We start from the raw sequence: 22,537 nt of genomic DNA, 5'->3' as shown, positions 1-22,537 counted from the left end.
TTCCATTACCACAAACAGGATCAACAATCTTTGAAAATGGAGTATATCTTCTGTGATGATTCAGACTAGATATATGGAAGAACTTTTCTTAAATGAGAGTGATGAAACAGAAGAGGTTGCCCAGAGAGGTGGTGGATGCCCCATCCCTGGAAACAGGGATCCAAGGTCACATTGGATGGCGCCCTAAGCAACCTGATCTAGCTGAAAATGGCCCTGCTCATTAAAATGAGGTTGGAGTAGGTGACCTTTAAAGGTCCCTTCCGACTCAAACTATTCCAGGACTTAAAAAAAAAAAAAGAAAGAAGAAACCCCAAACTACCAGATTTTGCACACGATAAGAATATGATGTGAAATTTAAAGAAAGATGTGGCCACAGTTTCATCTGGAATAACCCTGGGGAAGCTCTGCAGCCAGCCTGATGAAGTTCACTCAAATGGAAAAAACAATGACACCTGAGTCACCAAATCTCCAAGAGATTAAAATGGATTCAGCAGATACCACAGCCATGGAAATAAAGCTTCCCTTGCACACAGTGTTGTAGGCTCCCTAATATCTTCTGAATAACACCAAGCAAAACCAGAGAGATTACCAATGCCTGTGTCCACCCTGGATCTGTCCATGGAAGAGAACGCAACAGCATAAAGGGAGCATGAATTAACTTCTCCTTTGATTTTGCAAGCAGAATTGTGGATGAGAGGACCAGTCAGCACTTCTCCTCTCACCACATTCGGTTGATTGAGAGTTTTATGAGATTGTTACTAAATAAGAGTGTTGGAATTGCAAGAAAACCATTACAGATTTTCTGGTCTCTAAAGTATAAGCAGAGATACTGCACCACAAATAGCAGTTCCAATAACTATTTATCCACTTCTTTTACAGTGTCAATGCTGAATGCAGCAACAGAAGTTTTGTGTAGAAGTTTTCATCCTTATATTTTGAGGTTTATTCCTCATGGCATCAATCTTCTCCTGTATAGTATCTGATTCTTATGAATTCATAATATTGCACAAAGTGATTCAACAGGAATCTTCTCATATCACAAAAGAAAACTCATACCTTGTAAAATCAGTCCTTCCCTATTGGAGCCTAGTTAAAGATGGAGTGTTTGTGTGATCCCATTTCTAAAATATGTTGATTTTTGCGAAAAAACTGTTTCTGAACTAATTTCAGCAGTTTGGACCCCTTTTTGATTCTTTTCAATGAAAATAATTACATAATATTTGTCTCCCTTTAATAGATAAAATATTCGGGTCCATTAAATATTAATATGTTTTCTCGCTGCTGGTCAAACAACACGAACAGCTGTCAGCTCCTTTCCTTCTCCCCAGAGCAGTCTGTGCAGCAGGACAAGTTCTCTGATCCTCTCCTGTTTGATTCCCTGCCTATTGCTTAAAGGATTGCAGACCTGATTACCAGATCAGAGTGGATCTGGGTACCAGAGCAGAACTGACAGAGACTCTTAGCCATGCTGGCCTAGAGCATTAACTGAAAGGCTCACTATGAAAAAAATACAAATAATGTAAAATTCTTCCTTGCGTTCCACAGCATATCTTGTGTCAATCCAGTAAGCTGGTAGAGCTCTGCAACAGTTATTGAAATTACTCTGTCTAGTGAATTGGATTAACACACCAGCTATGCTTTCAAATTCTGCTTCATGATCAGCAATTTGCCACTGGGCTTTGGCTATTCTGTTACACAGCTGAAAGGTCTATTGTATGAAAAAGAATGTTTAAAACACCACAAGTGAAGCAAAGCGTACAAAAATATACCTCAGCTATTGATGGCAGTCTGACACCTATGGATCTTAAATTTCCACTGATGTCAGAGGAAAGACTTCAGGTAAATACAAGTTTAATCTTACAAAATTACTTACAGGGTAGTTTATAGCACCTTAAAAGTGAAATTTAATCTAAAAAAAGAGAAAAAAACCCTAAGAGTTTAAATAAAAACTCACAGATTTTTTTCATTGCTGAAAAATCACCAATAGAAATAAAAATGTGTTACAGTGTCTTCATGAACTTTATAATGCTAAAAGGTGATATATGGTAATATAACATCAAAATTAAATTCATCATTATGAGTATGCCTTCATTCATTAAAATATGAATTTCTCTCCAGTCAAAAAGAAAAAAAAAAAAGGATGAGCTATGAACCATGATGATATAACTCTCCTTCTTAAAAGACTACAAACTATAACCTGTAAAACGATTTTGTGCTATCAATATGTGATGGATTTTTGGAATAAAAAGTTCTTCTGTCTGCAGACCCACTATGTGTGTAGAGGTTCTGAACAAACATTAGAAATTTCAGTATTAGAGCTGTATGAAACTTAAGTTTCCAATTGACAAATAATCCCTTGCTTTTTCTCTAATACAGATTTTTTTTTTTAAGAATTCAACTTTGATTTTTTTTTCTCATTCGACTGTCATGATGATTTACAACTCAAAGAGCTTCCCCTGACAAAAGAAAATCCCACAAACCTCTTACCCCTCCAAAAAGCCCCCAAACCCCCAAAGATAATTCAATCTTATGTAACTTTCCAACTTCGCGTGCGTGTGAAAGTTTACACATTTTAGACTGAGAATATTTTTGCATTCAGCACAGATTTGCCACCATGTGAAACTCCTTCCAAAATGGTCAAAGTGATAAATTACAAGTGCTTTATGTTAAGTGCCCCATTTTCATTAAGCATAATGGATACTTTTCCCAGAAGTGTGTATCTTGGCAAATACCTTTTCTGCCTCAATTCTCCATCCCTAGGGGGCCACTTTGAGATTCAAAATTAAGTACACAGCACATTGATGGTTTATTTCTGAGAAGCTCCCCATTTATTCAATAGTATTCTGGCCCATTAGACATTGAAAATATGCAAAATTCTCAAACTTTAAACACTTCTGTGGCAAATATTTCTTATCCAGATCATCTGAAAGATTTATGAAAGCAGGTTAAATTTAGATTTTAGTTCCAATGTTCCATACAGCTCTTACTAGAATATACAGCCATCATTTTGGATTTATTCCTCTGGAAACAGGTTGTACATATTCAAGTCTACATTCTGACTAAGAAAACATCTCTCAGTAAAACTTCACTGACTGCATGCTTTAGAAACAAGACATTCAGCCTCCCAGGCTGGAGGGCAGCATTCATTGCTGGGGTGCCTAAGCACACTGCTCTGCAGAGCTAAGACAAGGTCATCACAATTCCACTCCACTCATTTTCTACAAGAAATTTCATTTTAAAGCACTGTCTGACACAAGTGAGAGCCTGTCTTCCTGGGAAAATGCTAAAAATGTGTCCCCATTACAGTTTACCTTATTGACATCCATTCTCAACTTCTCATTGTTGGCACTGGCAGCTTTTTCTGCTGCTTTCTTTTGACGCTGAGGTCCCCTGCCAAAGAAGATGTAGTTGACCAATGCATACTCCAGCAGAGCCATGAAAACGAAGACAAAACATCCCATAAGGTACATATCAATGGCTTTCACATAGGGAATTTTGGGAAGAGTCTCTCGAAGATGGGTGTTAATTGTTGTCATTGTGAGCACAGTTGTGATTCCTGGAAAAAAGAATTGAGAAATCTAGTGATTGAAATAATTTTTATTTATTTTCTAGAATAACAATTTATATTATTCAAATTATGGAGTTGAAAAATACTTTTTTTCCCCTGGTGGACAAAAGATATCTCTAACCATTGTACATATTAACAGAATCCTAGAAAGGTTTGGGTTGGAAGGGCTCCCTCAAGTACCATGGACAGGGAACCTTCCACTAGACCAGGCTGCTCACAACCCCATCCACCCTGGCCTTGAATGCTTCCAGGGACAGGGATCCCTGGGATCCCCCAGCTCCAGGCAACATAATCCACTGTGACACTACACTCACGGAGAAGAATTTCTTCCTAAGATCTAATCTAAATCCTCAGTACTCAGCTGTCAGTTTATAGGAATTCCCCTTTTTCCCAAGTCCTTCTCCAGCTCTCTGGGAGCACTTTTAGGCTCTCAAAGGTGCCCTAAGGTCTCCCTGGAGCCTTCCCTGCTTCAGGCTGAACAATTTCAACTCTGTCTTCATAGAGAGAGGTGCTCCAGTCACACAACTATCTTTGTGACATTGCTCCAGCCTGTTAAGGCCCCTCTGGATGGCACCCCATCCCTCCAGCATGTGGGCAGCACCACACAGCTCAGGAACCTGCTGAGGACACCCTCAATCCCATTGTCCATGTTGCTGTCCAAGATGATAAGCAGCACAATCCTAACACAGACCCCTGAGGACACTTGTCGCTGGTCTCCACTTGGACATCAAACTGTTGACTGCAACTATTTGGGTGCAACCAGCCAACTCCTTATCCACTGAGTGGTCCATCCAACGAATCCACGACTCTTCAGTTTAGAGACAAGGATCTCAAGGATAACAGTGTCAGATGCTTTGCACAAGTTCAGGTAGATGACATCAGTTGCTCTTCCCTCATCCCATCAGTGTTGGGACCCTGCTTTAGATGGCCACAGACTCTGTCAGGCACAACTTGTCCTTAGTGAAGCCAGGCTGGCTCTCATCCATCACCTCCTTGGTTTCCATGTGCCTTAGCATAGTTTCCAGGAGGATCTGCTCCATGACCTTGACAGCCCCAAATGTGAGTTCTGTACAGTTCTGTAGTTCCTCAAGTCTTCTTTTGTCCCCCCTATTAAAAAGGGGGCTTTGCTTCCACTTTTCTAGTCAGTGAGACTTCACCAGACTGCCATGGCTTCTCAAACATAATGGATAGAGTTTTAGCCAATTCATTTCCCAGTTCCCTCAGGCCCTGTGGATGCATCTCATCAGGTCCCATGGACTTTGTGCTTGGGATCCCCACGTTCCTTAGAGGGTCTCCAAGAAGATGCCTTAAGCAGGTGGCTCTTCATTCTCCCAGTGCCAGCCTTTGCCTCCTGCAGCTTGAGCAATGTGTCTGGAGCACGTCCATGAGAGCAAAACATTGAAAAGGTGTTCAGTACCTCAGTCTTCTCCAGATCTTGGCTATCCAGGCCTCCTGTTTCCTTTCAGAGAAGACTCCCATTTTCCCTCATCATCTTTTAGCACTGATGTACCTATACAGAAGCTTTTCTCATTGCCTTTGATGTCCCTGGACAGATTTAGGTTCTGTCTTAGGGCTTTAACTTACCTAACCTGATCCCTGGCTGCTCAGATTTTTTTTTGTGCATTTTTCACAGGCTACCTGACCTTGCCAACACCCTCTGTAGGTTTCCTTTTTGTGTTTGAATTTTTTCAGGGACATCTTGTTCAGTCCTTATCTTGGACTTGGATTTTTTGCATGGCATAAAAACCATTACACCTGTAATAAAAGGAGCTCAGTCAAGCAAACAGTAGTTGGATTCCATAAGTGTATTTTTAAACAGATAAACTGCAACCTTCTGTAATGAGTCTCAGCTAAAAATTACAGGCTACAGTTGCTTTATCTTGCTTTCCTCCAGCGTTTTCAGGATGTCTGCAGTCTGAAATTCTTAAGGCAAAATGCTACACAGAAAGCCCTGGTAAAACTCAGATGTATTCTATAACATTAAAATGTCAAATTTTCAATGGCATCTTTTATGGGGTTTTACTTATTTTAGCTATACAAGAGCTGTACTGGCAGGAATCAGTCTGATTTTGACAAAACTTGGCAATAGATAATACTTATTTTTGGAACATGCTCCTTATGATGAGGGGCACAGAATAAACAGATACACATAGGACTAGTGATGAGATAGACAAGTACTCTAGAGATTAATTAGGGAAACAGTTTTGCTTCTGGAACATAAGGTAACAGTAAGGAAAAAATAATCAGGCTCTCACAATAATTTAGGTTGGAAAAGACCTTTAAGTTCATTGAATGCAATTTTTAACCCAGAACTGCCATATCCACCACTAAACCGTGTCCCCAGGCACCAAATCTTCAAATCTTCTAAATCCCTCCATGGATGGTAACTCCACCACTTCCCAGAACAACCTCTGCCAAGGCTAGAAACCTTTTTGGTGAAGAAATGTCTCCTAGGATCCAATCTAAACCTCCCCTGCCATAACACGAGGCCCTTTCCTCTCGGTCTTTCACTTGGCAGAAGAGACCAACCCTCAGCTGGCTGCACCCTCCTGCCCGGGAGTTTTAGGGGGCAGGAAGGTCCCCCCTGAGCCTCCTTTTCCCCAGGCTGAGCTCCTCCAGCTGCTCCTCGTCAGTTCTGTGCTCCAGACCCTTCCCCAGCTCTGCTGCCTTTCCCTGGACACACTTCAGCCCCTCAATGTCTGTCCTGAATTGAGAAAACTGGAACTGGGTTTGCGGCACTCCCTCAACATAAGGACAAGTGAGCTATACAAACCTAGTAAAACTTTATTTAATTCCTGAAAGGAAAAGCAATTTACAATCCATAACACAATGCTGAACGTGTGTTCTGGACTGCCATGGGCAAAAGCAAACTAAGTGCATTCTTTTCAGAGGAAAAAAACAAGCAGCAAGAGAACAACAGAATATGTTGAGACAATTAGGGTTATTTTGATTACAATGATTATAAAGTTAGCTGATTCAGACATGAAATCACTTTAATTTCTATTTAAATTCTGATGTTTAAAATGCTGATTCAAATAATACAAAGCTTAACAAGCCAGACATAAAAAGATCTAACACATATATTTTTTACTTTCAAATCATGCACTATCTACTCAGCCAGAAGCTAGAAAAACCATTCAGCTAATGCACACGGCATGAGATGTGTAAAAATGCCTACCTAAAGCAACTCTTGCAGCTGAAGCATCATAATTAATCCAGAAGGAAACCCAGGACAGGATAGTGATCAGAATAGAAGGCATGTAGGTCTGCAGAATGAAGTAACCAATGTTTCTCTTAAGTTTAAAGCTGAGAGACAGCCTTGGGTAGGCACCTAAAAGAGAATATTTGGTATGGCCATAATTTATTTGTATAATGCCCGAAAACATTTTTCTTTTCTGTCATTTTTGTTTTATTTTTTCATTCAATGTAGAGTACACTCAGAGCTGAAAGATCCAGGATATTCAGGGGCAGAATTTCTAGCAAGAATTGGGATTAAATAATCTTTTATACTAAGGATACAAAGATGTTCTAGTTGCTTATCTGCTGGTAATCATAACATTGAACAATCAACAGCCAAAACACAAATTAGAGCAGCAAAGCACAGAAATTCCTCTTCTCTGACAAACTCTCATATGCCAGCTTCAGTGCGACCCTGATCTAAACTTCTCTCCAAGAAATGCAACACTCCTCTTTTGTCACTGGACACCAGAAATATTGTAGTACTTGAAACATTTGTTAATATGGGTGCCTAGAAATCATTCTTCAAATCCCATTTCTGCTTGATTTTGAAGAATTTGCAATGTACAATCATACTATAGTCCCTTCAAAGATGATTTCTACCCATATCTGGACAGTGAGTTTTGAAGAGAATTTTTTAACACACCTAAGGGGTTTCTGAAATAGGTAGAAAACATCTCCTAGTAGCAGCCCAATTCAACTCTTGCCTCTCTTTAACAATTTAATATCATCGAAATATGTTAGGGTGTTTTCAATTATTATTATTGTTATTTCATGAAATGCAATCTGATTTTCTGCTCCTTCTCAGAAAGCATCTTTTCCGCCTTCAGAAAGTCATACAATTACTAGAATAGGCCAAACTGGAAATCCTGGAACAAGCATTTTAAAGATTTTATATTGAAGACAAAGTAATTGTCTAATACATCCCCAACTTGGCAAAAGGAACATCTAAAAATATGAAGAAAAAGGTTCCTAAATATCCTACATGTTGGGGAACAGAGGTGTATAAGTGGCTTAATAAGTTTTCATGGGTAAACAGAAAATACAGCTCATTTGATGAGCCTGAACATGACAGATTATTATGTTAATGAGTAGTGCCTTATACACTATGGAAGCTTTAATAAAAACCTCTGCTTTCCAAATTCACAGCTGCTGCTCTATTTTATTCTTGCTTCTAAAAGTTTTGCTCTCCAACAGCACACTGGGAATTAATCCAGTTTTAAAACTCCTTAAAAGAATGCCCCATTCAGGTTCCCCTCCACAAACCTGTAGAGAAAACAACATTCTTGGTGATAAGCTTGTAGTCCACAATGGAGAACTGTGGCAGCTCGATCTTTGTCACTCCTGTGACTGCATTATCACCCCCACGCCAGTAAAACTCAATGTCATCTGTTGTATAGCCATCTATAAAAACAGGGACAAACAAGTGAGATACAAATCTCTTCAGACATCATGGGGAACAGCTCATTTACTCAAAACATATGAAATATATTTCTAAAATGAAACCATTTATAAACATACAGACACAGGTCATTCCAAATGTAACTTCAAAAGGCAATCCGAGATACATGTTAATATTTGTTGCTTTTGGTTGGGTTTGGTTGGTTGAATATTTTTCTAAAATATATATCACATGAATGTATTAACAAAACAGACCTTTAAAACCAAATCAAGACTACACATATCCCATCTCTAGATAGCAACTGTACATTAGCTTAAGGTAACTTCTGACCCCAAGGCTGGATAAAACAGCATGACTTTTCTGCAATTTCTGTCCCTGAGCTAAAACATCAGCACTGGCAATGTTTAGTTTTCAGCTGTAAAAACCAGCATAGTTCTTTTTCTAAAATGGCTTAAATGCAGTAAAACACACCACATTCAGTGAGGCTTGTAAGAGGCCATGTAGGAAGCAAGAGATGCAACACCCATCAGTGGCAAAAAACCACCCACAAGAAACCAACCAAAGAAAAATAAAATTCCCACCAGCCAACAAAACACCTCAGAACACAGCACATGTTCACACAGTGATAAAACATCCATGAGAAAGGAATCTGTGCTCCCAAATGTCACCTGAGCCAAGTTCCATGCTCCAGAGTTGGTGTACAGAAATGACTGTGAGACATCAGAAATAAATCTATTGCAAAACCATGAAATACAATATTCATTAATGTTTCATTATGCATTAATCTAAAGATGTTTGTCACTGAAAATAAAACACAGAATGACCACGACTTTGCAAATTGATATAATAAATATATAAAACACCTTGATTTTAAGTCCTCATCCACAAACTGAAGACAAAATTGAACACTGAATACCATTTCAAAATGCTCAAATACCATTGAATTTCAGGGAATAATGCATAGAATCTGTTTTGCTCCTGTGCATCATTAATTTTTGATAGTCCAAGTAGAATCTAGAGTTCAACTTTAGTGGAAGGCAAGCAATTTTGAAGACATGAACCAAATAATCGGTAAAACCACTAAAACAACTATAAAAATCTATCTAATACACAGAATTTTAAAAAGTATTTTGGTAGATACATTCCTATAGCATGTTGATAGCAATTCCAGAGTTTTGTGTAAGTGACTCGTACTTTCCTGGCCACAAGTCTGTCTTCAGAAAAGAGGCCAACAGCTTACTTATGTTTCCTTGCCTAGAAACTTCATATTTGTCAAGTCTTCCTCTAGGCTTTCAGAGAGAGAAATAAAATAAAATCAAGTCTAAAATAAAATAAAGATGAATAATTATATTGCCTGACATTGAGATGTAAAAGCAACTTACTGCATTTCATGTTTTGAAAAGTATAAAAGAACACCCTTAGAGAGTTTAGGAAGGTTGATATTACTTTTTTGGAACTATCTTTGTGATACTGTCAAGTTTTGCTGATATTCTGACATCAACCCCGCCCTCCAATGGCAAGTTCCAGATTCTAATACCATTTACTGAACTTGGATTCAAGTTCAGTAAATGGTAATCAAGGCAATTAAAGCAATTAATCAAGGCAATATATTTAATTCTGAGGTAACTAAACTCTTAAACTTCACAGCTAATTAATTATTTTATTTTCATTTTGTATATTTCTGAAAAAACAAATGTCAAAATAAGTTTGAGCAGGGAAAACCCCCACTTTCCTACGTGAGAGAAAAAGTTTATAAAAAGCCCAAATGGCTTTTTATTTGGTTGTATTTTTTAGAATATCTGTTGGAAGACCTTTTTTGCTGAACTGTCTATGAACACTTTAGCCTTGAATTGTGTAATCATAGCAGGGTTCACAAGAGACCTCCAGGATTTTCATTCCAGCTGATTGCCAACTGCTTCAGCTTTACCCTCTACCAGGAATTCGTGGTTCAGCTTCTCCATGGATTCTCACAGCCTTAACACAAAGCAAACATTGACAACTCTCCAGGAGAGAGGAATCTTTGGAAACTCCCACCCCAAAGTTCAAACTCTGAATATTCCAAACTCTGCAGCTTTGGGACCTTTGGGGAGAACTGAGCAGAATTCCCTGCTGCTGAAGGGTTTTAACATTGGGCAAATGATAACCTGAGACAGACCCAGAATGACAGGATTTATCAATAAGGAGAATTTCAGGAAGTCTCTTGAAGCTTTCATTAAAATACTTCTCTTTCCAAAAAGGATAAATTATCCCATTCATTTCAGTATGTGGAGAAGGAGAGCAAAGAATATGCACATGAATGCTCTTGTGTACTGCTAAAGTACCCAAAGATAATTGGATATAAGTGTAATATCTGCAAAACATCTGCCAAAAGAGAGAATGAGACTATTCATGTCTCTAGTGGATGTTTTACAGTAAAGTCCAATTACCTGTGGCTATAATAAACTCCTTCTGCAGGTATCTGGGACTCAAAACAACTCTACTTACAAGTTAAAATTATTTAAAAATCAACAAATTTATAGTAGTAATAAGCAGTCTTGAAAAATAATCTGTAGCTCTTGACAAGAAAAAACAAGAGTTAATAGAGTCAGTTCAATATTTTTAAATTATCAGACACCACATGTTGGTAAAGCAGAAAGGAAAGCATGCTGAACCCAGAAATGTTCCAAGCAATCTTTGCAAGAATATGAGTTTAGCACAGAACACTATTTGATTTAGACTGTAAACAACTGTTGGTTTACTATATATTAAATTGTATGTAGCTCAGCTGCCAGCAGAGAGCATCTGATTGATTGCTTTTCCCTCAGTCATTTATATATCATCATCAGCACGATTTACTTCACGTTCAGAAAGTTCAATTTCTCATTTCTGTCATGCATCACACACTGGCAGCCACCCAAATCAATACATTGTCCTGGTAATATGGCACCAATCCTGAGAGAAGCAAAACATTCTCAGGTCCCATTAACAGGGACAGGGAGTTTATCATCCTGTGTGCATTGAGGGATGACAGATGACGAAGCACTGTGGAGGAAAAACAAACAACTAATAGAACATAAAATAAAACTCCCTTCACACAGAAACTATAAAAGCGCCAATTTTTTTTTCCAGCCTATGCAAGACAAGTCAAAAATAGGAAATTCTTCTAATACAAACAACCTAAAATGAAAGCTGTAACTTTACTGACTGAAAACAAAAATATTTAGACACAAGACTATTATCAGAAACACCATACAATGGAAGAAAAGAAGCAGATTTTTCTGAAAAACTCAGGATTTATCAGGATTGACTGCCTCACAGTGCTGCAGTTTATACATGACAGCCAGGAAATATTTTACATCTACACATCTCCAGTGTGCACTATGCAGGAATCCAAGTGCTCACATTACTGACACCATGGCAGCACCTGGAGACTGAACATAAGGCAGCTGCTGATTTTTATGGGAGGGAGGGAGAAATGACATAAACATGCAAAACAGTGAAAATGTGCCTAAAAAGGGGGGAGGATTTTGAGGCCATGCCCTAACCTGTCTCTGTTGTGAACCATCAGCAATTTGTGTGAGCTTGGGCAGTGCATGCACACATCCTGCATCACCTCTGGGCTCAGGGGAGCCTCCTCAGCCCTGACCAGGAGCCTCAGGAGACAAAAGCATCCTGCTGGCAGCTGTCCGAACGCCACCTCCAGCTGCTAAAGCTTATCCAAATAGCTGCTCCTCTACTTTCAGCCTGCATCTCTGACTCTGAGCATGGAGAGCATGCAATTATGCTGAAGCACTGCTCAGCTACTTGAAAATTTTTGCTGAGTGGGTCTGGAGACTCAATGAAAATTGGGAGCACACCCCCCCCTTGGATCACCTGAGGTCTTTTGTCTTTTGCTTACCAATAAAAAACATATGAGAACTCAGTTGACAGCAGATTCTGGTCTTAAATACTATTAAAAAGCAACCATTTACAAGGTGAACAGCCTATACCTGGTGGAGAATAACAGACTTATTATACACATGATATTTTTGTGGAAATTATTCAAATGTACATTACTAAATACAAAATCTATGGCCTCATAGGTGGGGAATGAGTAACAAGCTACTTAATTTCTCCTGCTGCTATCAAATGGATTTTCTTTGCCTAGCCACTCATGGTAGCTTCCCAAAATAAAAAGGAGAGAACTCATGTATGATATCTGTACCGAAGAGAAAGTTTTGAATACAGCTGTATAAAATATCGTTAGCTAGCAACTGTAATACATTAATTTAAATAAATGTAGGTCATAGGCTTTCAAAGTAATTGAAGAACTTGACACCTACAGGCCCTGTAAAATGACATGAATGCTGCAAAAAAATATTAAGTGATTAATCCTGTTTGTAAAATAGACTGTAGAACACCTTTAGTAGCAAAATCCATACATTTAATTTATTTTTAAACATAGAACCAATACTCCCTCCTTTTTCAAGATTTTCTTCAGCAGCTTTGCATTCACACAGAGTAAACAGCAAAATTACTTTTAAAATCCTAAGTAACATGCAAAGCATATACTGAAATTCAGAAGCCTTTCAGATCTCTCAAACTTGTTTCACTGCATCACTTCAGCCTTCACTTATTCAATTCACTTATTCATTCAAAAACATATCCAGGAAGAGAAAGTTAGAAGTGATTCCTTGAATTTGCAGAGATGTTTAAAGCTGAGGAGAACATGAAACATGAGGTGCTGAAACCAGTGGGGTGATACAAGGGTGAGTAGGAAAACCAGAGTTTGTGTGCCACAGCAACTGGAAAAAAGCACATCACACTTGTTTCTTTCTCCTCTTTCTCATCCCCTCTAAATTCTGTCTTTCTGCATAAAACATTAAAATTTTTCTTACATTCCACTACAAAGGCTTTTTCCCCTAAGGCTCTGAGGATTTGGATACAAAGAGGATGTACAGTTTTCTGACTGCAGTGAAATTCAAGTGATTCTGAGATTAAATTGGCAACATTCTCAAGAAACAATCATCTTCAACTTGTACAAATGGCTCCTTACTGGGCAGAGTAGGGTAGGTCAAAGGAAGAGACAGAAATGTGATGCTGTAATTACTATATACAGCTATTTAAAACAAAAAATATCTTTTGATGAACAAGTGAAATGATGAAATTGATTCCAGGCCTTAGAGTGGGATTTCCATGATATTAACAGAATCAAATTTAATTTTTATGTAGGTACTTCAAGCTGATCCTTACAGGAAGGCTGGTAACTTACAGAATAGGTATTCTGGTGGGACTCCTTAATTTTTATTTTTTTTCCCTAATGACTTCACTGAAAACCATTCACAATTGAGAGCACCTCCTGCAAAATGCTTTCATAAATATATTTCCACTGCTACAATACTTCTAGGAAAGGAAAGAAAGATCAGAATCAGATAGGGAAAACTGTACCCATGCAATAATATCCAAAAAACCTTTTATCTCCTGGAACGCAGCAATTTCTCACAATATTTTCACTTCTACAAGTTCAGTTACTCCCACCAGTATGAATGATCTAAAAGGTTGTTGGTTCAACACTGTGGAGATGCTGCAAGCCCTGGAGCTCCTCACCCAGCAGAGACAACGAGAGCATGTGGAGCAGAAGCTGCTGGTGCCAGGAAGGTGAAGGTGGCTGGGTGGCACACAGAGGGTGCCCCAGCACCAGAGCCAAGCTCCTTCTGGGGCCCCAGGGAGAGCTGGGCCCTCCTGGGTGGGCTGGAGCTCAGATCTTTCCCCCTTCCTGCACACAAGCATGCTCTCCATCTTTTTACTTCTGATTTCCGTCATCCTTTTGTCCTGCAGACCAAGTGCCATGTTAATGCATTAAATATATCCCAGAACACCATAAAGTGCAACACATCTGGCTCAGTTTTATTCATTTAAATGGCTAAAATCCAGGGATTTGCATCACTGTGGAAATTAGGTATCTGATTTCTGTAGGCAAACAAACAGCTTTAGATGATGTTTTATACAGCGCACAGAAACATCCTCTCCCCCATTTCTGCCACAGTTTGTATTCCCCAACCCACCCACTTCATTTAGCAATGACCTTTTCTGAGGATAAGGCTGACAGCATTATGTCAGCACATTGATTAAGTCTGGATCATCTTGAAGGATATTTCAGTGTAGCATGGGTGACATTAAGCACATATGTGAGGAAAACATGGGTGGCAACAGTTGTCAATATGAAGTTAGAGCTAAACATATTTCTCACATCCGCTACTACTAAAATTATGAAGAAAAAAACCCTTAATCTTTAAAATAAAAAAAACCCAGATTAGTATATATTAGATTTATGCAGTCAAGTTTATTATTTCCTTATTACACATACCACAGAAAAAAAGGAGTTCTGGAACACACAAGTGACTACGTGAGACACGACAAATCTGTCCCAGACATAAAAAATGGTGGGAAGTTTAGTTTCATTTGCAATTAAAAGTACTATGGTAGAAAACTCAAACTCAATATTAAGAAACTCAATATAATAAACTATTTCCTTAAATCTCAATTTTATTGTCAGTGACACAGAGAAGCCAAGAAATTTACTTTCACTTCTTGCAATGGTGGAGCTGCAAAGATGCAGTAAGAAATCGCAATATGCAACCATGAAGATGATACCAATCATTGCTGAGGAAAGCAACATTTAGGCAGAAATAAATTTCTATTGAAATGTGAACTGATGTAAATAGGATAAAAATGAATACATGAATACTTAAGTGATCTATTTCAATGCCATTAAATCACAAAATGAACAGAACTCAAGTGAAAATAACCATTGAGAAAAGACAAGTGCAATCAGGTATAAACAGGCAATAGGCTTTTTTTTTTTTCCCAGAATGATCAACAAAGTGAAAACACAAATTATTTCCTATGCTTAAAGACTGAAGATTTTACGACATAATTGATAGTTATTTGCTTCCACATTTAAATCAATGAAAAAAAGTCAAAGTTAAATAAAAAATAATAAAAAACACCTTCAATATCTCACAGACATCAGAAATTGCTTACAGGAAAACAAATATTGTTTACCCTAGTTCACAAGATTTAATCTCAGAGACAGAACACAAGTCCCAGAAGGCTGAACTGGGAGATCTACATGGGAGAGAGAACTTGGAATGCCCAGAGACTACTCAAGGTCTGCTTGAGCCTCCTGCCACACCCAAAGCCTCCAGTTTAAAGAGCATGGTAGTGAAGTGCACAAACCTTAATGAACATGGCTAAAAATGTTCAACTGAACCATTCAGCAAATTAATGGTGCCTCTCATATATTAACTGGATCATTTTTAAAAGTCCATAAATTTGCATTGGTAATCTCATCAACCCCACAATCAAATATGAAAACTCTTTTGTGTTTTTAAATGAGGGTTATGTATAAGTAACAATTCAAATAGGAAGGACTGTGTTCTTTTTGCATCATATTAAATAACCAACACGGGTGCGGAGGGAACAATTTTTGGTACTTTGATGCGTGTATATATATATATATATATATATATATATATATACATACACACAAATTTTAACTGCATTCTGAAAAGATATTTTTGAAGATTGATGGAAATGTCCTAACCCTCAACTCTCTATGTAAAACTAAACACTGTTTCTGCTCCTTGAAAATAATTATTAGCAACTGTCTTCTACTTTTGAAAGGCCATATTTCAGGAACAGAACTTCTATAGTAAAATGCACAACCATAACGAGTGGGTGTAAATGACAAATTATTTTCTCCTGTCTCCCTTCAGTAAGGACATGGATCATGTAGGGAAACCAGATACTTATATTTGCACCCTACCATGAATTTCATCACTGCAGCCTGTATTTCACGATTTGAGCTGATTCCTATACTTTTATCTCATTTGACTACATTAACTAATTTATGCATAGGAAAATTGCTATCCAAAGCAATTATATGTAATTTGTAAGTTATAAAGGTCATTGAATATTGTTCTCTCTTAGACAAACAAATCTCACAATTTGCTTATTTCAGAGGAGACTTAATAAAAAGACTGTGTATGCTGTTTGCTCTCTTATCTGATTTAAGAAGTGGTTTTTTTGAAACTGGAAATAGAAATGAGGGGTATATCCAAACAAATGAATCAGCAAAGCATCATCTCCACAAGCTCAATTTTTAATACCTTAGATATGTAAGACCAAATGTTCTAAGTTTCCTGCAACCCACTACCAGCCTACATTTTGAATGCTGAGGTACATTAAAAAAAGAGAGAAAAAATGAACAACATCTGGCAACCTTAACCTTATTTATAAAATTGCATTAATACTCCACTCTGCTTAATTATCCCATAGCTGTATTAAAAATACAAGGCCACAAGGAGAAAAATGCAATTTGTAGAAGAAAGCCCTTCTGTTTGTAGCTGCGCCATTTTTTCAGTCTAGAAAAATATTTATTCATTATGATATGCTAGCTTGCAATGAAGTGTGAGGTAATATTCTGAAATATTATTCCATCTTTGCCTGAAGGACATCACAGTATTTAAAGCATTTCTACTTTTAGGTACAAGTCTGGTTATGAAGGTTTAGGAACACTGGTCTCATAGACTGTCCAGCAGGAACATGCTAAAATCTGTTATTGCCAAGAGTGAAATGTTCATTAGAACGTAAAAACCCCCACAGATTTTTACGTATGTAGAATAATGATTGGGTTTGGACACTTACCTGAACCTGCAGAAATTAATTTTCTTTTAGTAATGAGCAAGCTATAATTAATGTTCCTTCTAAAGTCATCCACATGTTTAGATTTGGGAACTTTATCTTTCCTATCTGGATAAGTCTTCTGTCATCTACAAGTTTTTCAAGGATAATTACATCTACCTTTGATGTGGAGAACTATTTATACAGTACCATGTGAATGAAGTTTATAGGAACTTTAATTATAGACCATGATATTGTTAGAACTACATCATTATTTTCTAAAAATTGCAGTAGCCCTGTAACATTTCTGTGTCCTTCACACAGCTTGGTTGGTATCAGAAACCACATCGCTGCCTTCTCAAAATATTTCAGAGGGAGCTGTGTGCCTCAAGGCTCAGAGGACTTTCCTGCAGGAAACTCTCTTGTGACACCTCTATCAGAAAAGACAGCACAGGTTTGTTGGCAGTGTCCCAGCTACTTTCCTGGGATGCTGAAAGAGGCCAGAATAAATTCTTCTGACACCCATCCCTCCAGCTTTTTAGAAATGGAACACAGGGAACAGTTATTTGGTGGGTCACAAGATGCTAATGGTTGTGGATGGGTGTGCACAAGGTAGCAGGAACTGGAAGTGTTTTAATAGGAGATGGGGACAAGGCCAGAGGAGAATCAAAGCTTCTTCAGCTCTCTGCACCTACCTGGCACAGGAGACTAACCCTGGGAGCCTCAAACACACCATTCAGCAGCTACTTCTGTAAATCCACGGCACATGCAACCTCACCTCACATTTTTTTTCCACTAGAAAAGTCCACTTGCCCCAGTCAAGTTTAATGTTTTGGCTTTTATGCACCACAAAGCTGCATTAAATTCTGCTCTATAGGTAATATACTCTTTTACTCATTATCTGTTATCCTCCTCTGATCTGCACTGATGTACCATACTAGGTTTCATTACTGCATTTTAGAAGTTTATAAGTTCACAAAATTGTCTGTAACTTTCCCAACACTCACTTTTCTTCTGAGCTGCAACTGCAGGCATTGCCCAAGGCTGTGCCTAGTTCATGAAGTAGATGTGGCTGAGACAAGATAATGCCAAGCCTTAAAGGGACTTTTCCTTGCAAGCACATTTTAACAGCCTGTTGACTTTTATTCTGTTTTCCTCTAGCTCTAGTATTGTAACTGTGTCAATACGCAAATATGTGTTACATAAGGTTGCCTCTTGGGCTGGAAAAGCAGAATATCTGCATATAAATGTTCATTAAGAAGAATCCAGTACAATATTTTTACATACATAAAAGGAAATCAGCCTCAAATACAAAAGTTAAAGAACTACTACTTTTTGCTGAGAGCCCCATGTGGACTGCACCTCTCTCATGCCTTTGAAATAAATACCCTTCCTCAGAAAAAACCAGGAGAAAAACACATGAATAATACAATAATGTATAATAAACCACGCAGCAATGGAATATAAGTAGTGCTTCATAATCACTATACACTCCTGACACAACTGCACAGAATCATTCTTGGAGGAGTTATGAGTCAAAGTCACATCCAAGCTAAAAAAAAAAAAAAAAAAAAAAAAAAAGTAAACCAAAAAACCAAGCAACAAAAATACCCACCAAAATACCAGTGTAGCTATTTTCAAATAAACCTACAGTGTTCCATACCTGTGCCTGTGTGTTCCTTCTTTAAACTGCATTTTCCCTTACACAGTGACATTAATTTCTAGCTTATCCTTACAACTCAAGGCTTATGTGCATCACATATGCCCTTATCTACATCTATATTCTTATTTTCTAACTTTGTCTTTCCTTTGGAAGTGTTATCCTGCATGTGTCTGTGGGCTTTATGAATCAGAAAAGTTGCTACTTGCAGGGAACACATTGCTTCAGTGCAGAAGCAAGAAACTGAAAGTACAGCGAGCTCTGCTACCATAAATATGAAAATTGGATTCCTCCTCTGCTCTGCAGCATCCTCAGTGCCCAGGAAGCTGTCAGGGCTCAGGAACATCCCTGAGGCAGGTATCTAACAGCCACCTTGTAAACACTGTTATCAAACCATTGGTTTTGGTGGTGCTCCCAACTTTGCATCATTAAATTACTGCTGTACCCTGTTTATGTTAGAAGTTTGTTTATGCTGCAGTAATTATAAGGAAAATTTTTATCACTATGATTGCATAAAGCAACTATTTGTCCAAAGCTTAAAAATGAAAGGCCTCTTGTGTGGTAAATAAAAAATGTGAAACAAAACATCTTTGGAAGGCACAGAGTTGAAGATAATAATCTCTGTCATTTGAGTTTTATCATGTCATTCTGTAACAAGTCAGGAGTGGGAACACTGAAAAACTGACCTGTCCCAAGTGGCTTTAAACTGCCCCTGTGACTTGGAACACCTCAGGGAGCTGTTAGACAAATGGAAGGTATGCAAACGTGATGTTGTCCTGGGCACAAGATCTGTAATAACATCCAATTTGTGTGTAGAGTGGTGAAGCGAAGAAAGCCTTTCATTTCCTACCCTGTACCAAGCAAAATACAGAAAGACAGACTGAGTCTGATTCTTGCTTTTTAAAGCATCAAGAGCTATTGAAACACAAAAGCGTTGCCAAGTCAACAGGGAAAACACAGGGCACTTGTTCCTCAAGGAAACCAAAAACCTTCCAGGTCTACAGGCTCATAATAATGCAGTGCTGCTTCAAAATCGTCAGTACAGATACATGCCAAGGACAAACCTGAAAGGGATGAAGTGGAGCAGCTCTCCCTGGAGGCCCATTAGAGCCTTCCTTTGGATGGAAGTGCCTGGCCATTAGTAATGGTAAATATTCCTGAGTACCATAAACAGAAATGCGTGTGACCATAAAGAATGGGTCATCCCCAACAGAGCATCCAAAATCCTGTGGTCACATGCTGAATACCAGAAACCCAGCAAGAGGAGGATGGAGAGGAGCAGCTCTCTGAGAGGATGCCCCACATTCAGTTGAGGTGATTTAAACAACCTCTACACCTCCTCAGGCACACCCTGAACTCTCCATGCAGTTTACTGGCTGACATCATCAATAAAAAACCTTCCAATATCACATCATAAAATACATCAACATCTATAGAACACTTAAAAGACCTAATACTATAATGCTAAGTTTACTTCAAAGGTAGGTTGGTTTGTTTGTTTTGATTTTGGATGAAATTGAACACGTGGAAGGCAGTTTGCCAGCCTAATTACAATAAAAAACAAAAAATCTGTGCTGCACTTTTGTCCTCTTCACTAACCCGAATGTATTCATGACCTGTCCATTACAGCTATTTGATGCACCATTAAGTATAGCAAATAGCTCTACATTGTTAACATTTTGTAGGATCACTGCACTGGGAAGAAGGTTGGTAGCTGAAGATGTGGAACTAAATATAATGCCAACAGTTAAAGAGGCTGACACACTAGCAAACAATCAATTTAAAACAGCAGAAAACATTAAAAAAATTTCTGAAAATATGTTTAAAAATATGCCATATTTCCTTCTGAATATCCAGATTTTAAAATGTGTAACCACTCTAAATAGCATAATTACACAGCCTAATCCATAAAGCCATGGATATAAACAAACATTACTTTAATATCAAGTATATAAAGAAAGATCCCATATAAATAACAAAGAATATTAGGAAAAAGGTAAAACAGGAAGTCATTATCAAATGTATAATTATTGTGCATGACAATGGCAACATTCCCATGGATTTACATCAGAGCTGCATGTCCAGCAACGACACCTTTGAAAAGAATTTTTCCCTGACTTTGTTGAGAAAAATATTTCAAGTGAGCAAAATACAGAAGCTGCACTTCCATCATCTCTGCTCTGCAGAATTACTGAATGTCAATATTTCAGAATTATTTGTAACTCAGAAACCTCAGAGTTTTGGTTCGTTGAAATGAAATGACACAGGGACAATGCCTCAGATAGGGTTGATTATGGACAGATTCCTGAGGGTTTACCCCTGTTGAAGATCTACCAACAAATGTTTTTCACACAGAAAGGTGATCAGAAATATTGTTGGGCTCATCCTTCATGGCTATTTTTACCATCACTACAACACTAGGCTGCATTAGAGACTCGTTCATGAAAAAAACAGGGTGATCAAGGGAAAAATCATTCTAGTTTGGAAAGGTTAGATGTGTTTCAGAACTGAAATTATAGAAATGCAAAAGGTAAATCGAATTTGGAAAAGGCAAAAACCTATTGCAACAAAAAAGGCCCTTCTTAAAAAGGAAAATGATTCAGAAACACATTAGGAAAATCCAAGGGAAATAATTTTGCTTTCAATCTGTCTTCACCTTTGGTAGACTAGAAGTGTTTATGTTTTTCTTTTCACCTAAATTCACTTAAACCATATATTTATGTTATGTGCAAATCAATACATAATTTTATGAAGAGCTCACTTGTCTAAACCATAGAGAAAAACAGTTTTTAGTACCAGACTTCTGTCTCTTGAGAATAAGCTTTCAGCTTAGTTACTTTTGCACTTTCTTTGTAGTTTCTTTTTAAATTAGTTCCCAGCATGGACAAAAGCGGGCTTTCAGTTGTTTTTTTTAAGAAAGAAACTCTGCGATTCTACCTGTACATTCCCTAGAGACAATTCTTTAACACAGTGTTTAGCCAAATAAAATCCCTTGAGAAAACTAAAGGAAACCAAGAATGAGTTTTGTCTGATGAAGATTTCATGAATTTTAGCTGCGAAAAATTATACATTTTAAATCACTTCCCAAATTATCATTATATGTATTAGAGGTTAAGGAGTATGCCAGCTACAAATTAGATGCAGCCATTTAATAGCACAAAGTAGCCCCACATAACAATTTATGGCATACATTGAGGAATGCAAAATCCAATTAAAATTACTGGGGGAGTTTAGCAGGGCAGAATTTAATTAGCAAAGAGAAAATTTTGCCAGAAGACTGTGGCTAACACCTGTTCTGAAGTGTAAAGTGACAAGGAATATGTGGTAACAAAGATTTGGGTCATAATTCGCGTTGCATTTGCTAGACAGCTCCTCCAGTGGCATTTAGACCCTTGTTTCCCTCAGACTGGGGAAGTGCTGAGCTCTCAGCTCCCAGCGCTGCTGCAGCAGCCTCTGACTCATCCCAAAATCCTAATCCAGCCCAAGCAGTACTGCTGGAGCACTGAAATGCTGATTTTCCTATTTCTGCACACAGGTTAAATCCCATTTATTTGCATCTTTGCCCTCTGTGAAGCTGCAGAGATTGCTGTAAGCAGCTGTGGGTGCCCAGGGGACTCAAGGGCTGTGCCAACAAGACTCAAGGGTTGCCCCCATGGACACAAGGGCTGTGCCAACAAGGCTCAAGGGCTGTGCCAACAAGGCTCAAGGGCTGTGCCAACAGGATACAGGGGTTATGGCCAACAGGAGACAGGGATTATGGCCAACAAGACTTGAGGGTTGTCCCCATGGACACAAGGGCTGTGCCAACAAGGCTCAAGGGTTGTGCCCACAGGACACAAGGGTTGTGCCAACAAGGCTCAAGGGTTGTGCCCACAGGACACAGGGGTTATGGCCAACAGGACACAAGGATTATGGCCAACAAGACTCAAGGGTTGTCCCCACGGACACAAGGGCTGTGCCAACAAGACTCAAGGGTTGTGCCAACAGGACACAGGGGTTTTGGCCAACAGGACACAAGGGTTGTGCC

General features: G+C 38.4%; 1 protein-coding gene across 3 annotated transcripts in view; it reads right to left on the bottom strand.

Annotated features, from left to right (window-relative positions):
• The window catches only part of GABRB2 (gamma-aminobutyric acid type A receptor subunit beta2), a 133,940-nt gene that overhangs the window by 12,881 nt on the left and 98,522 nt on the right, over positions 1 to 22,537 (bottom strand). For all 3 annotated transcript variants that reach the window (XM_059483784.1, XM_059483785.1, XM_059483786.1), the window contains 3 exons: positions 8,072 to 8,209; positions 6,747 to 6,899; positions 3,312 to 3,556 (listed from right to left, as the gene is read on the bottom strand). In XM_059483784.1, the coding sequence (XP_059339767.1) occupies positions 3,312 to 3,556; positions 6,747 to 6,899; positions 8,072 to 8,209 (536 nt within the window). The remainder of the gene's footprint in view (positions 1 to 3,311; positions 3,557 to 6,746; positions 6,900 to 8,071; positions 8,210 to 22,537) is intronic.

Source organism: Ammospiza nelsoni, chromosome 16, assembly GCF_027579445.1.
Source record: "Ammospiza nelsoni isolate bAmmNel1 chromosome 16, bAmmNel1.pri, whole genome shotgun sequence".
Classification (NCBI taxonomy): domain Eukaryota; kingdom Metazoa; phylum Chordata; class Aves; order Passeriformes; family Passerellidae; genus Ammospiza; species Ammospiza nelsoni.
Note: the sequence above shows the minus strand (reverse complement) of the source record. Positions and strands in the feature narration are given on the sequence as shown.